Source organism: Lycium ferocissimum, chromosome 2 (genome assembly GCF_029784015.1).
Source record: "Lycium ferocissimum isolate CSIRO_LF1 chromosome 2, AGI_CSIRO_Lferr_CH_V1, whole genome shotgun sequence".
NCBI lineage: Eukaryota > Viridiplantae > Streptophyta > Magnoliopsida > Solanales > Solanaceae > Lycium > Lycium ferocissimum.
In genome coordinates this window covers 55394125-55409474 of record NC_081343.1, presented here as the reverse complement: position 1 = coordinate 55409474, position 15350 = coordinate 55394125, and the positions used below count along the sequence as shown (strand labels likewise).

General features: G+C 35.0%; 3 protein-coding genes across 3 annotated transcripts; 1 reads left to right on the top strand and 2 right to left on the bottom strand.

The window, feature by feature from the left end:
* The first annotated feature begins 858 nt into the window (after positions 1–858).
* LOC132045700 (serine carboxypeptidase-like 31) lies at positions 859–5388 on the top strand. The gene is made up of 10 exons (XM_059436268.1): positions 859–1225; positions 1807–1914; positions 2345–2440; positions 2650–2742; positions 2834–2916; positions 3294–3581; positions 3982–4112; positions 4213–4308; positions 4519–4624; positions 5000–5388. Exons 1-10 carry the CDS (start codon positions 943–945, stop codon positions 5147–5149), a joined length of 1434 nt encoding a protein of 477 aa, XP_059292251.1. The 5' UTR covers positions 859–942; the 3' UTR covers positions 5150–5388.
* A 1470-nt stretch (positions 5389–6858) lies between these two features.
* Positions 6859–7470, bottom strand: LOC132047768 (uncharacterized). Its single transcript, XM_059438764.1, has one exon. It carries the CDS (start codon positions 7468–7470, stop codon positions 6859–6861), a length of 612 nt encoding a protein of 203 aa, XP_059294747.1.
* Positions 7471–12262: 4792 nt separating this feature from the next.
* On the bottom strand, positions 12263–13894 carry LOC132047767 (probable 2' cyclic ADP-D-ribose synthase BdTIR). The gene is made up of 2 exons (XM_059438763.1): positions 13386–13894; positions 12263–12523 (listed from the first exon to the last, which is right to left on the bottom strand). Exons 1-2 carry the CDS (start codon positions 13892–13894, stop codon positions 12397–12399), a joined length of 636 nt encoding a protein of 211 aa, XP_059294746.1. The 3' UTR covers positions 12263–12396.
* Between the last annotated feature and the right edge of the window lie 1456 nt (positions 13895–15350).

Genomic DNA, 15350 nt, shown 5'->3' with positions numbered 1-15350 from the left:
AAATCTAAAACTTACAACGATGTCCAAAATGAGCTAGAGTGATGACTACTTTTCTCTGACCGAAAGCAAAGTACCCCTCCGTTTCATTTTACTTGCCACTTATTCCTTGTGCACATGTCTTTAAAAAATAATACTATAAAGTAAAAGAATAATTTAATTAAGTTACCTTTAGTTATTTTTTTGTTTCAATTTAGCATTACTTCTTACTTTTACGTCATTTTTTTTTACCAAAAAAGGTCAGTATAAACAAAGAATCAATTATCTCTTGTTCTTTTTTTTTTTTTTTTTTTTTTTTAAAACGACAACTATTTTTTATAAACGCGTGAGACAAGTAAAACAGAACGGAAAAGAGTTGGAGTTTAATCCGCCCACGGCCCAACTGCAACTGGTCTTCTTTAAATTGTATTACTCGATCTTTTCATCCACACTGGCTGTGCTCTTTTTTGTAATAAGCCATTCCTAAACTTTTATTGGAGAAGGTAACGGGGAAGATCTTTAAGTGTGAATTACTAGTATATTATTCATTGTGCTTGGATAAGAATTAATTAATTTTTTGAGCCATGTTAAAGTAACCCTTTTGGGCATTTGCTCACGTGATTAGTGATCCAACAACCCACACACAAATTAAAATGGAGACTCCACTAACCCTTTTAATGTCCATGCAAACGAATTAGCTCTAGAATAAACCTGCCTAATAGCTATGTCAGATACCATAGTCCATAGGCTTGAAATATCCCATTTAAAACATAAGTTTGGTACGTATAGATTTCTAAAATTATATATCACATGGACCTTATAGATAATGGGTTTGTTCATAAAGTGCTTTTTGCACAACCATAAATAGATAGATGGTTCGTCGTGTACTTGCACTTTTAACTTATTTTCTTGTCTCCAAGTTGGGTGTCTTTTTTTTTTTTTTTTTTTTAAAGCTTAATATCAAAGATGATGTTTTCCAAATATTCTTTGTTTCTTATTATTTCCTTATTGTTTTTGGAGCCATTGGAAATTATTGGACGTTCTCAACAATTGTCCAATAATAACAAGAAGTCTGATTCTACTCATGAGGATCTTGTCACAGATTTGCCAGGCCAACCTAGTGTAAACTTCAAACACTATGCTGGACTTGTGACAGTAAATGAGAACAATGGAAGAGCACTCTTTTATTGGTTCTACGAATGCTCAATTGCCCCTCAGGATAAACCTTTAGTGCTTTGGCTTAATGGAGGTAAGCGTAAGACCAAAAAAAAAAAAAAAAAAAAAAAAAAAAAAGAAGAAGATGTCATATGCATCATGGGTTTGCACTCTGCTATCATCGGTTACAATGGATAAAGTTCAATAATAATATATACTTAATAGTACTATATTATGTTGATTTACTAAAGAAGTTATCTACAAAAGTATATCCTAAGGACAATAATTCTTGGATTGAGAAATGGATATATGTTTGGCGGTACGTAGACGAGATCAATAAATTCTCTTTGACTGAAAAGAAGCTTGGGAAACACAATCGAAGAAATTCCTTATCAATGAGATTAATATTCCTAGTCAAACAATTTAGCTTTGTGATCTAACAATATATATTTTATCAATAGTCGATAAAATATGGATATCCAACAAAAGGTTCACATATCATCCCATAGATTAACACTAAGAGGATGTGATATTTTTTTTCTTTCATATTCATATTAATTATTTGGTGACATATCATCCCATAGATTAACACTAAGAGGATATGATCCTTTTTTTTCCTTTCATATTCATATTAATTATTTGGTGTTTTCTGATATGAGCATCACAATGTTTCAGGTCCGGGATGCTCTTCAGTGGGATATGGAGCAACTCAAGAGATTGGGCCTTTTCTTGTAGACTCTGATGGATTTGGCCTAAAACTTAATCCTTACTCTTGGAACAAAGGTTAATTTTCTGTTTAATTTTTTCCTATATATAAACTACCTTACATGCATGCATTTCTACTTGAACACTTTTTTTATTTTTTATCATATTGCCCAGTTTTCCTCTGGGCAGTGTTGTATTAGCAAAATATTACAAGGAGGGGGGCTGGGCCTAACCTCCATTACAACACCTTATTTGGTGATCCCATCACCACAAATTCCAGAATAGGCCGAAACAAGAAGGCCAAATTCTGGTGTCGTAAGCATTCTAACTAACATAAAAATTAGCCTTGTCAAACTTGGATCTAATGCTAGGCAATTGATTCTTATCTAGTAGGAAAGGGCCTCTAGTTAGTCTAGGCATGTCTGTTGCTTCATGACTCACTCATATATATATATATACACACTCTTTCTTTCTCTGTGTGTGTTTCTTAATAATTCTAGTGATGCAGAAGCAAACTTGTTGTTCCTGGAATCTCCAATTGGTGTTGGCTTTTCATACTCAAATACAAGTGGAGATTATCATAACATTGGAGATGATTTCACAGGTGAATTTGTCATCCTTCACAGTCATGTACTATGTCCTATTTTTCCAGAACTATCTTACGTGATGTTGATATTTTGTCTTAATTAATTTCTACTTTCACTTATCTGTCATCTTTCTTAAATACTGATGTGTGATTTATTTCTTTAGAAATAACTTACTTGATGTTGAAATTCTGTCTTTCTTTCTGACTTTTTTGAACTGCTTGACCAGCCAATGACACATATGCTTTTCTGCACAAGTGGCTTCTCAAGTTTCCATCATATAGAAAACGGCCGTTTTATATTGCTGGAGAGAGTTATGCAGGTAATATACCATAACTATCTTCTACCAAAGACTATATATGGCTTTTGAAAATTTCTGCACCTGCTTACATTTTTAATGTTTTTCTGGGCAGGAAAATATGTACCTGAGTTGGCTGAAGTCATTGTTGACAAGAACAAAGACTCTTCCCTTTTCATTGATCTCAGAGGAATCCTGGTATAATATACTCCCTTAGTTCCAATTTATAAGACAGTGTGTGATTCGATACGGAATTTAAGACAAAAAAAAAAGCCTTTTCCCTTTTATAGTATTAAACATGTGACTAACAATTGTGTGAATTTTTTTTTTTTTTTGAAATTTGTAGCCGTAAATATGTCATAATATTTTTGTGATTATAAAAGATTTCCATTAAGGGACAAACAGGAAATCCAAAGTTCCAAATTTAGAAGTTTGTGCCTTTTCGAACAAATTAAAAAGAAAAATGTGTTACATAAACTGAAACGAATGCAGGTTGTCTTCTACATCTCTCGTAAAATGACCCTTTGTTGATATGTAATTTTAACTTAATAAAAATATTAATGTTGTCGGTGCAGCTGGGAAATCCTGAAACATGTGATGCAGAGGACTGGAAGGGTCTGGTAGATTATGCTTGGAGCCACGCTGTCGTTTCTGATGAAACTCACAAAACTATTTTAGATTCCTGTGATTTTCACAGCAATGATACTTGGAGCAATCAGACTTGTACTCAGGCTGTTGATGAAGTGCTCAAACAGTACAAGGAGATTGATATCTATAGCCTCTATACTTCAGTCTGCATAAGGGATACTGCTAGTTCACAACAGCTCACCACACAAGTCTTATTCGATAGCAAGTCCAAGATGGTAACTGAATTTTTCTATTTCCTAGAGTAATTTAACTTATATGCATTGATAGTTTAAAGAATTTTTAAAAGATAGCTATAGGTAAAATTTTTGTAAAAAGAGAGATTTTTAATATTCAAAATAATGTTGCAGGTTACCTGTTACAACAAATAAATGTGACTTGATGATGTAATTAAATAAATTAGTAACCTGAAAAATAAGATAAGTTACTCTTTACAATAGTTAAGAGATACTGATCCTATAAAAAGATTTTATAGTGTCAGTGTATATAAGTTACATCGAGACGACACTAATCGAAATGAATTTGTGTATTTTCTGGGACAATTTTCAATATTGATGTCTAGTCTAGTTCATGTTACATTATATTAAATCTGGTACTTATTATTAACGTTGTAATCAGATACCGAGGATAATGGGAGGATACGACCCCTGTCTTGATGATTATACTTCCTATTATTACAATAGACCTGATGTTCAAAAGGCTCTCCATGTTGGTGATGGTCAACATCTCAAAAACTGGAGCATCTGCAAGTAATGAAAACTTCATTTTCTTTTGTAACTTATAAATTTCTTTTCCTAAAACATACATGAATTGGAGAATAATAACAACGTTTTATTTTTTAATATTCAGTATGTCGATCTTCGGTAATTGGTCAGACTCAAAGGAATCAGTTCTTCCTATATATCACAAGCTCATCGATGCTGGACTCAAAATTTGGGTCTACAGGTATTATTATTCCTTAACACAATTGTATCATTTCGTTCTTGAAAAGAAAAAGACCCCCACTTTTCCTCTCTCTATTTTACACATTATTGGGACCTAACCAAGTTATGGATGCTCCTTTAGAAAATTTACCACCTCATAAGCTATAATGTGTGGCTAAGTATTAGTAATATTGTGCTCTAATACCTCATCATCCTCTTTTGGTCTGCTCAGTGGAGACACAGATGGAAGAGTTCCAGTATTATCCACAAGATATAGCTTAAGCGCCCTCGGTCTGCCCATTACAAGAAAATGGAGACCCTGGTACCACCAGAAACAGGTACACCTAGCTACTTTTTGATTAAATCTTGTGATTTCGTGTACTTGTTACTCTCTTGTTCTTATTATTCAACGTGGATATTATTTCGGTGCGTTATTATTTTTACAACGTAAAGCGGGTTCTATAAGTTCAATTGAATCACCGCATTCGGCACAAATTATATACATATGCACGCAAAAGAATATTAAAATGTTTACATATAATTAGATCACGCTAACTCAGAAATATTTTTCGTAAATGTTTGATTATGATCTTGTTCTCCCATATATTTGATTATGATGTTGTTCTCCCATGCATCTTCAACATCTATAATAGCCATACCATTTTATTGCGTAGAAACTGTATAGTGGTTCTGAAATTTTGTTATGTATATAGGTAGGTGGATGGGTTGAAGAGTACAAGGGGTTAACATTTGCAACATTTAGAGGAGCAGGGCATGCAGTTCCTACTTTCAAGCCTAGTGAATCACTTGCATTCTTCACTTCTTTCCTTAACGGAGAATCTCTTCCCTTCCAGCGGATCTAAGACCTTTTAACTTTATTCTACTTCTCCAATGAGAGTACTTTTTCTCTAAGGCACTAGATCATATATATTTCCTATATTCTTACCCTTCAAATGGGAGGGAATAGTTAATGTATTCTAAAGGGATTAGCATATGACTACCTTTCTCCAAAGCAATATACTGAGATGTGGTTTTTGAATAATGTAATGGCTTTCCGATTACTACGAGTATAAGATATATAAGAGGATATTTTGTGGCTTAAGCTCCTTCCCTGTTTCATTTTCTTATTATTAATTTCTGTTTCACTAGTTAATTACTGCAATAACTTGCTCACTCTTCCCACATGCAACAAATTTAAAATAGGGACAACCTAGTGCACGAAACATTCTAGTTTAACACAAGGATCGGAGAAGGGTGCACCCACGGGCGCAGAAGTTCAGTAGATATGTACAAAAATTAACTACAACATATTCCTAAACTAACTTTCCCCTGGAAAGACTTTTGTCACAACCTGGTTAAACTACAGCATATTCCTAAATTACTGGTGGTGTGCTGGCAGAAACCAGAACCAGGCCTTCTCAAGCTCAACACGGATGGAAGCTTCAACTTGAGTAATGGCAAGGCAGGTCTAGGTGAGGTTCTCAGAGATGAAGAAGGTGAGGTGATTATGGCATTTTCAGTTCCAGCTGAGTGTTCCAGTCACAATATAGCTGAGGCAAAGGCAGCGTGGTATGGATGTAGATGGTGCATCCAAAACGGCTACAACAATCTCAACATAGAACTGGACTCTTTGCTTATCACTGGAATGCTCAGAGATAGGAAAGCTAGCAGTTTCCAATTGAACAAAATTATTGAAGACATTTCTGTCATGCTAAGCAATGCTACTGTCAAGTTCACACATTGCTATTGGGAAGCCAATCAACTTGCAGATTGGCTGGCAAAATGGCAATGAACTTACAGACTAGCAACACATATCTCTCCGCCCAACAACTGCCAAAGGATGCAAAGGGTCCTTTTCTCATGGATAAGAGACAAGTTCCTAGCATTAGATCTAAATTTGAGAAGGCAAACTTCTATGTCAGTTAGGCTAACCTCTTGTATAGTAGACTAGCAGTAGAATGGGCAATAAGTTGGTTTTTGCTGGTAGCCTTTTTTTTTTTTTTTTTTCAGGATAATCTCTATCCTTGTGTTGTAATTTTGAACCTTTAATTAAGGAATGAAGTACAACACTCGCAGGAAAACTGGGGAAATTTTTTCTTTTAAAAAAAAGATATGTACAAAAATTAAATTCAGAATTTAGTTACTAACACATGATGTTGCTAACCTAAAATTCACAACCATAAATTTCAAAATCTAACTATGTTCACATCCTAAATGGTATAACAATAAATAAATGAAGAAGTTGAGAAGAAAAAACAAAATGGCGTTCTAGGTTATGTAACAGTTGCATACCTTGGTAAGCAAGCGATACTTGTTTGAAAGTATTGTTATGATTTTTTTTTTTTTTTTGGGAGAGGTGCAAGTAACCAGAATGAAAATATGAATGAAAGTTTGTGTATTTCATTAATCATAGGTCTTTATATAGCCACATTAATAATATAGTTGACTCCTCCTGCAACTAAATTATTAGACTTTTACTAAAACTAAGAAGCTAATTAATATTCGACTAAATCGAGTATTAGACCTCTCTTGCAATATTTTTTTTTGGTTAACTAGACATTACTGATATATTTTACATTATATCTACAGAGGATACAAAAGAGTTAATGGCATTGGAGCCATTAGATTGTCTGATTTGAGCACCTTTATAGGTGTTACGTAACAAAATATTACGGTTAAAGGCAATTCTCACCCTGTCTGCTTCAAAAACTTGCCTAACAAACATTGGCGGAACTGCCAGGATATCCATCCCTTCAGAAAGCTGCTGCTTTCCCCCCTCCTTGGCTAACAGGTCTGCCACCTTGTTCTGCTCTCGATAGTTATGCTTTACCACCGGACATCCCAGCTCTCTCATCAAGCATCTGCAATAAGAAATTATAGAGCTATAAGGCAAGTGTCCTTCATTTATCATTTTAATTACTTCAGTTGAATCAGTGTTGATCTCTAAAGGCTTTAGATTATGTTCCAATCTGAGTCCCTGCATGATAGCCGTTAGTTCAGCAAGATTATTAGTGGTATGTGGAAGTCCTTTCATATAGCCTAAAACCCAGTTTCCACTTTTATCTCTAAAGACTCCTCCTATGCCTCCTACTCCTGGGTTTCCTTGGCATGCTCCATCAGTATTGAGCTTAAGAGGAGTATGGTCTGGAGGTTCCCACTTAATGGTGATGGTGGTTCTGGCCATAGGTGTATCGACTTGTTGGTATACTTGAGAATACTCTATGGCTTGACTGTATATGTGAGTGAAGGAGGGGTATTCATGTCTGTGGTTAAAGAGGTTATTATTTCTATTTAACCAAAGTCCCCAAAAACATAAAGGCATTAGGTTAGGCCACTGATAAGGTGATTAAAGTCTTTTCCCCTAAGCATGTTCCAGGTATTTATCCAGTTGTCAATGTTCTGAAAGAAAGAGGTAGTGATGGAGTTTAAGTTATACTCTTGTGTCACTTTAGCCCAAATTTTTTTACTGATATAGCATTCAAAGAAGATGTGATTAGAGTCTTCTTGAGGGGAGCAACGAGCTTGGCAGGTAGGGCTTATGTTGATTCCAATTGAATGGAGGAAGGAGGCTGTAGGAAGCCTATTGTGGTTCAGAAGCCAGAAGAAAAATTTGATCTTATTAGGGGCTTTAAGTTTCTAGACCCAGGAGAAATTCATTAGATGAGCTCGAGGTATGTCTGGGGGTTTTGTGTCAATATCGGAGTAGGCTGTGCTTGAACTAACTGTCCATTGCTAGAGAATTTCCAAAAGTTGTAGTCTACTGCATTAGTGTTTGGCAACGTAACTTATATGTGTTCTCTATGATGTCTTTGACAGATCTTGGAAAGACAAGGAAAAGGTGGTCGAAATGCCAGGTACTATTTAGGTTTATGTCACTAACTTTCTTAGTGTCTTTATGCCTGTTGAGGGGACCCTCTATCATAGATCTTAAACTAGGGCTGTGAGGGCTCTTGCAACTATCATTTCGCTCAACAAAGCCAATTCAATATTTGAAAAGGTGCAATTCGGTCATCCATTGCTGGTGTGTCTAATTGGGAAACAGTATTTCATGCGGACGACTTATTGACATGCTGAAAGGCTAAAGAAAAAAATTAAGATGACTATGTTTAGGAGGGTGACCCAATAACATTGCCTTATATGGATTAATGGTCCTACATAACAATAAAATGGGGGAAAAGAAGAAGTAAAAGGTTCTACTTTAGGCTGAGATTTAGGGGCCTTTTATTAATTATTTGATCAGTATTTCAAATAATGTTGAATTTATTTGTATGTGAACACATGAAACATGATCTCAATTTTGGTGTGGAGCACACATTTTGTCATAGGAACCAAAGGAACTAGTCTTAGTAACTTGCTGGCTACTTGACAAAACTTACATTAGCTGTCATAATCAACTCTTGAGATTAAATGCTCCACTTGTTGAAAATTATACAGAATAACTAAGAGATAGGGACTAAATGAAGCATGACCTAGTTTTTGAGTAGTACCAAATGTTTGAAGCATCATTAGTAAAATGGAATTCGGTTCCTGACAAAACTCATTTTTACCCCAGGGTGGTTTATGAAATTTTGATCAAATTAAACCAAGATGGAACTTTGGAAATTTCTTAAACCAGCTTATTTGACCTAAGGGTTTCTAATGGGCTGTTTCCGCCTATTAAGGATTGGAGTCGTTGTCATGGTCCAAGACAAGTCTGATTTTGGGGCGGGTTTGGGTCCGCCCCATTCACTATATATACTTATCTTTTTTCTAAAACTTTAGAAGAGTCAAATGTTTGTCTGATCTTTCTTCCCTTGAAGAGTAATCCAAAAGAAAGTCACAAAGATGCATGGAGTGAACAGGAATTCTAACTTTGTGGATTCAAATAAAAATTGTTGCAACTAGGAGGTTCTTCGATTCAAATAGTCATTTTTATAGTGTAAAAGGATTTAATCTTTCGTCTGTTAAAATAGTCATTCTTTTAAATTAAGAACTATGGAACTGAAATTACTACCTGGATATACTAGAAAGAAAGAAAGAAAGAAAACGTAAATCACCTAATTGAGCGATATCCCTATGTAATTTTCCAACTTATTATTATTATTATTATTATTATTATTATTATTGCAATTTATCTTACTCCCTCCCTTCCTGAATATCCTATAAAATTGGATGATACAGAGAAAATTAGAATGATCCTTGGTGGATGACTTGCACAAATCAAGATGGTCCTCTGTTCAATATTTAAAAAGAGAAGAAGAGAAAGTTACACATTTGTCCACTAGTAAAAACAATTACAACCTCTAGCCATACACAGAAAAAATATTTATTTGTCGGCTATTATGTGTTGAACGGTCATATAATGTTAAAATTCCTTTTAAAAAATTAACCATATCTAACTTTGAAACAATTTAACTTAGAAAATTTCTTTTACTTTTAAGGAGAAGCTTTTATAGCTAGTCACACAAATATTATATACACGTTTAGAGTCACAAGTTTCAGAAATCTTATTAAAAAATTTCGTTTCTTTTTTAAAACTTCGTGTCAAATATAGTAAAAATGAAACGGATGGGATATATGTATATTTTGAAAACAAAAAAGAAATGTTTGGTCTCAAAATCTGTACTTTATTCCCAGAGAAATGGATCAAACAAGATCGCATCAAATAAAACGAATGGAATACTTGTATATTTTGGAAACAAGAAAAAATTGTTTGGTCTCATAAATACTACTCCCTCCGCCTCATAATAAGTGTCACCTTAGTAAAAAACACGCATATTAAAAAACTAATAATGCAATGTGAAGTTTACAAATTACCCCTATATAATAAAAATAAATTATTTTTACCTTTTGATTAGAGCATGCACAAGAAATAAACTTTTTGATATTGGAAATCAACAATACCATATTATTAACTATGTGACTTTTTTAATTATCATTTAGATGTTATTTTATTATAGGACGAAGCGAGTACTATGCACCCAGAGAAACGTCAAATAGAATGTCACAGACTTTGGCCTTAGCACGCCAGGCCTGACTGACCTCTTTTGTTTTTCTTTTTTCCCAAGAAGGGAAAGTAAAGTACGAAGAAGAACAGCATAAGACGAAATGACATAAACTTTGAAAAAGTAAAAGGAAACATTACCATATATATCATCCGAGAAAGGAAAAAAAAAGAAAGTAAGACTACCAAGCCGGGCAGTGACGATGAGTGTCGGGCCGAGGTTTAATTTCTTCTATGGTCACAAGTGGCGTGAAAAATATCAATACATTTTCTCAATAAAATAATAAATCTTAGCTCTAACTCAACCTAAAAGCTCGTTCATTATAATATAAAAAAAATTAAGTACAACTCATACTCTCAGCCAACATGAATTTCTAAAAAAATTTAATGATCTCTTACAAATTTGGCTTGAGCAATTGGTGTTGCCTTATTCTTCTGTTTTGAATCTAATTAAATAAGCATATCTTTCTATGTTTTTAGAAGGGTTTCTCGGCTATAGTTGGCTTGCATGAAGACAAAAAGTATGGCCAAACAGTCCAAAGTAGACGTGACTTTAGAATTTTAAGTTTATGAATTTTGGACTGATAACTTTTTAATTTATTGAGCTTTGAATAAATTATTTATACACGTGAAATGAATTTTTTAACATAAATATAAGGTGTGGGTCAAATCCATTGGGTTATGCCGAATCTATAACTAGACATCACGATGAAACATTTAAATGCTTTTGAATTCCGATAAAGTTTTCTTTAATTACTTGTCATGTGTTAATATTCTTAATTTCATATCTTGTAACAGCCCAGTCCGCTAGTGATATTGTCCGCTTTGGGAAGAGGCCCGCACGACTTTAAAACGCGTCACTAAGAGATAAGGCATGCTTAATTATATACCCAACGCCTCTCCTGTGTTATGCTGATGTGGGACTTTCCGTCTCAAGCTGGGGTGTCCCATACGCCCCCTCTTATGGACTCAGCGTCCTCGCTGAGGTTTGCCCCACCGCATGGGATTTGCGTGAACTCGAAGCATCGAGGTTTGCCCGCTTACCGGAATTTGCCTATACTTCCGGTTGAACTCGTCCACCATCGACAAGGCCGACACAGAGTGGCTCGATACCATCCGTAATAGTCAGCCTCGCTAGTAATATTGTCCGGCCGGGGCCAAGCTGCCCGCACGACTTTAAAATGCGCGTCACCAGAGGTAAGGCATCTTACTTATATGCCCTGCATCTTTCCTGTAGTTATCCGATGTGGGACTTTTCTCCTAAGTCCTCGTGTCACATATAAATGCAATGTCTACCTCCTCAGCCGGCGCGCTTTTAAGGCCGTGCGGTCTAGGCGAAGAGGACAATATCACCAAGAAAGGTTGCTGTTATTCGGCATGGTATCAGAGTTACTCTTGTGTCAGCTTTGTCAATGGCGGGTCACATTTCTGAGTTTAGGTAAATCCCGAGTAGGCGGGGCAAACCTCAAGTTGAGTCTAGGCAAATCCCATACGTAGGGCAAACCTCAGCGAGGACGCTGAGTCCATAAGAGGGGGTGTATGTGACACCCCAGCTTACGAGAAAAGTCTCACATCGGCAAAACACAACAGAGATGCTGGGTATATAAGTAAGCTTTATCTCCTAGTGACGCATTTTAAAGCCGTGCGGACTTAGGCCCAAAACGGACAATATCACTAGTAGGCTGGACTTTACATATGTCGTACCTTTATAAAACAAGAATCAAGAGAAAAGTGCGTGAAATAGAGAATAGATATATATCTTGAATCATCTATGTATTACATTCATTTGATGTATTACGTACACATGGATTTGATGAATTTCATAGACGACAAAAAACAACCTGAAAATTTTACAAATACAATGCTTGTCGAAAATTTAACTTACTTGGCAATAAAAGAGCCTGAAACTGAAATAAACTTGACTCTTACATGACACAGATTAAAGAAAAAAAGAATGAATGTCGAACGTGTTAGATAGGGCCTAGGAACAAGTCCTTTGAATCCTAAAGGACTTTGGTTAAGAAAAAGAATTTAACTAATTAAGGAACAAATTAAATGAATGAATTTATTAGATCTGAAGTACTCCAGCGATGTATTATTAATCCTCTTTTACTAATTTGTGATTGATCAATAGCTGTGCAACATTTGTTCTCGAACAACATATTTCTTTCTGTGGATGAACTTCTCTCTTTCTACCTCGTACAAGTTCTTCATTATTGCATCCGAAGCTTTCACCAGGAAATCCGACCAGTCCCTTCACAAAACAATATTACCCAGGTTAGATTATGTCTAAATCACGCTCAAACAAACAAAGTTACAAAAAGAAGAAAAGAAATCATGCTCAAACAAGTAAATCGACAAACCAATCAGTGACAAAATAGTTATCCTACTATCTTAATCTAGGTTATTACCAGTTTCTACTGTCTTTAAATGAAAACTTGTAGTAGTTCTTTTTTTAAATATCACATAATGTTGTAATGATCCAGATAATTTTGTTCCCTATTCAACTTTCTACAATAAAAAGCTTTAAATATGAAGCCACATGTATCACAGTAAAGATTAAACAAATCATAATTTCAAATCTCCTCTTAAAGGGCGGAGTTATTTCAATAGTGCACAAGAAAATTGGACGCGAGGGTTTAGTTTATTTTGTCAATAAAGTGGAAAGAAAACCATGAAAAATCTGGGTTAAAGTTCAACCAGAAACAAAAAAAAAAAAAGTTTGGTGATTTCTTTCGTTTGTCTAAGACTTAGCAGCGAAAGATATCAGGTAATGTTATAGTCTAGGTGTGCGCAATCTTGCTAAATGCCACCATTATTTTTAAATAATTATACAAAAAGAAATTGTGACAGTGGAAATATAGTAATCCTTCTGTCTCAATTTATATGGTGATGTTTGACTAAACAATAAGTTAAAAAATAAACAATGGTTTTGAAACTTGTGTTCGAAAATAAGATACAAACGACGTTTGTGTGACTATAAACTATCATAAAAGAGTAAAATGAAAAATTTTAAATTAAAATATTTGTAAATAAGGAAGTATGAGACGTTCACTTTGGGACAGATCAAATGAAAAGTATGACAATAAGATTATTGAAAAATTGCAAGTGCTCACCCTTTTAAGGTATCGAATGTGAGCCCAACCGTGTATTTTGCCTCCTCAAGAGCCAAGTTAAATTTCTCCAAATCCTTATTTGGAAAATTAATATTCAAGTCCTTTACAGCAAGCTCAGAAGGCTTTACATCACAAAAAACTGGTATAATCCTCTTCTTCGATTCCATCATCAGAGACAACTCATGCAAGCAAAAATAAGAATCACAATACTGAGGTGAAAAAATAGCCATCCCAATCTTGCAATGGCGGATCGCAGGGTCGATTTTATCGAACAATTTGTCACCAGGCTTCATGTTCTTGCTGTCCAAAAATGGCCTAAGCCCAAGATTATTTCTAATATGTTCGTATAGCAAGCCTGCAACATTTCTCTTCGTGTCGATTCCCCTGTGGTTAATGAACACGTCGCATGGAGCCCGATTTTTCACCGGTTCCAATTGTCGTCCTAACCGGAGAATTTGGTTGCACACATTTTTGGCTGAAGAGGAAGAAGATGGTATTGAACGTTGCATGGCACTATCAAGAAGTTTAAAGGACGTTGTTGATATTTTTGTTTTTTGTTTTTGCGTGTTTTAGTTGGTGTTATTATATTTGTGTATTGAATGAGTATGTGATATGACCTGTTCTGCAGGGATATTTATACTAATGGAATTGGTGAATTTTTTTAAAAGGTGCACTTTAAATTCTTACGTTTGATTTTCCTAGGGTCTTGGCTACTTTTCTACTATTGAGATTGGACCTCAAGAAAACTATACTAGTATTTGGTTTGACACTTGACAAGAATGACGAAAAAGAGTAAAAGCCTTTGAATTTTTTGACTCTCTGGGCCGTATGGGGAGTTTAATCCTTCAAACACGCTTTTAAGAATTATTTTTAATACCCTTCATACATATAAATACACTATTTTTGTTTGAGTTTGAGAATAATAAGACCTCTCTTGAATTTTCTTTGCAAGCACATAAAGAGTCGCTCATATATGTGGGTGAATAATAAAATTGGAGGAAATGGTCTCCTGTGGTCATTTACAAATTCTAAAGAAGAAAATGACATTTTCAGATCTTATATTATTTTTAGATTTTTTATATGTAAAGATGAAGATCTGTTGTAAAAAAAGACATAAAACTAAAAATAAATTAAATTTGTAAAGACCTTAAAACATTTAACCCGGCGTAAGACACCTCATAATTAAGTATAGGCTTTTATGTGTAAAAGTAACCGGATGTAATTTCTAATTTAATGATGGACTAAATTAAAATTACATAAAATATGTGTAAGATAAATAAGATTATGGTCCCCAAGTGGTATAGACGCTCCATTGAAATTGATGAACAAGTTATGTGGTTAGAAAAGTGGACGCCGGAGTTCAAACCGCATGAGGATTCTCCGGTAGTTCCTGTTTGGGTTCTATTACCTGGTTTGCCCTTTCACTTACATTCGTGGAATTATATAAAACAAATAGTAGCCCCGATAGGAACCCCTCTTATGATGGATCCTGCCACTGAGAATAGGACCGGGCTTGAGTACGGCAAAAGTGAGAGTCGAGGTCAATCTCACCAAGACTAAAATTAACTCTATCTTCATTGGTACTGAAAATGAAAATTGCCCTCGCAAAGGATTCTATCAGAAGCTTGAATATGAGAATGCCCCCAAGTTTTGTACTCATTGCAAGATGCTAGGGCATTCAATAATCCAATGTAGAAGGGTGGAAAAGGAAAAGGAAAGGGATCAGAAGTTAGCAGCGGAAGGACAACCCAGGCAGAATCAGTCCGAAAAAGGGGAAATACAACAACAAAAATCGAATACTGAAAAGAATCAGCAAAATAATGATGGACATGATACCATCAAAGGCGAAAATGATCCAAATACCTCAAATTTGGCTAGAACGAATGAGGAGGATGGCTTGGCACCGTTAACAGGAGGAAGAATAAGAAGGTCTTAAAGAATACCAACACCCGGAATAGAAACGAT

Excerpts from the sequence above, each read along its gene's own strand:
- LOC132045700 (XM_059436268.1), top strand. The coding sequence starts at position 943 with ATGATGTTTTCCAAATATTCTTTGTTTCTTATTATTTCCTTATTGTTT. Across the intron at positions 2,441-2,649 it reads CATTGGAGATGATTTCACAG|CCAATGACACATATGCTTTT; the intron begins GTGAATTTGTCA and ends CTGCTTGACCAG. Across the intron at positions 4,309-4,518 it reads CTCAAAATTTGGGTCTACAG|TGGAGACACAGATGGAAGAG; the intron begins GTATTATTATTC and ends TGGTCTGCTCAG.
- LOC132047768 (XM_059438764.1), bottom strand. The coding sequence starts at position 7,470 with ATGGCCAGAACCACCATCACCATTAAGTGGGAACCTCCAGACCATACT.
- LOC132047767 (XM_059438763.1), bottom strand. The coding sequence starts at position 13,894 with ATGCAACGTTCAATACCATCTTCTTCCTCTTCAGCCAAAAATGTGTGC. Across the intron at positions 12,524-13,385 it reads ACATTCGATACCTTAAAAGG|GGACTGGTCGGATTTCCTGG; the intron begins GTGAGCACTTGC and ends TGTTTTGTGAAG.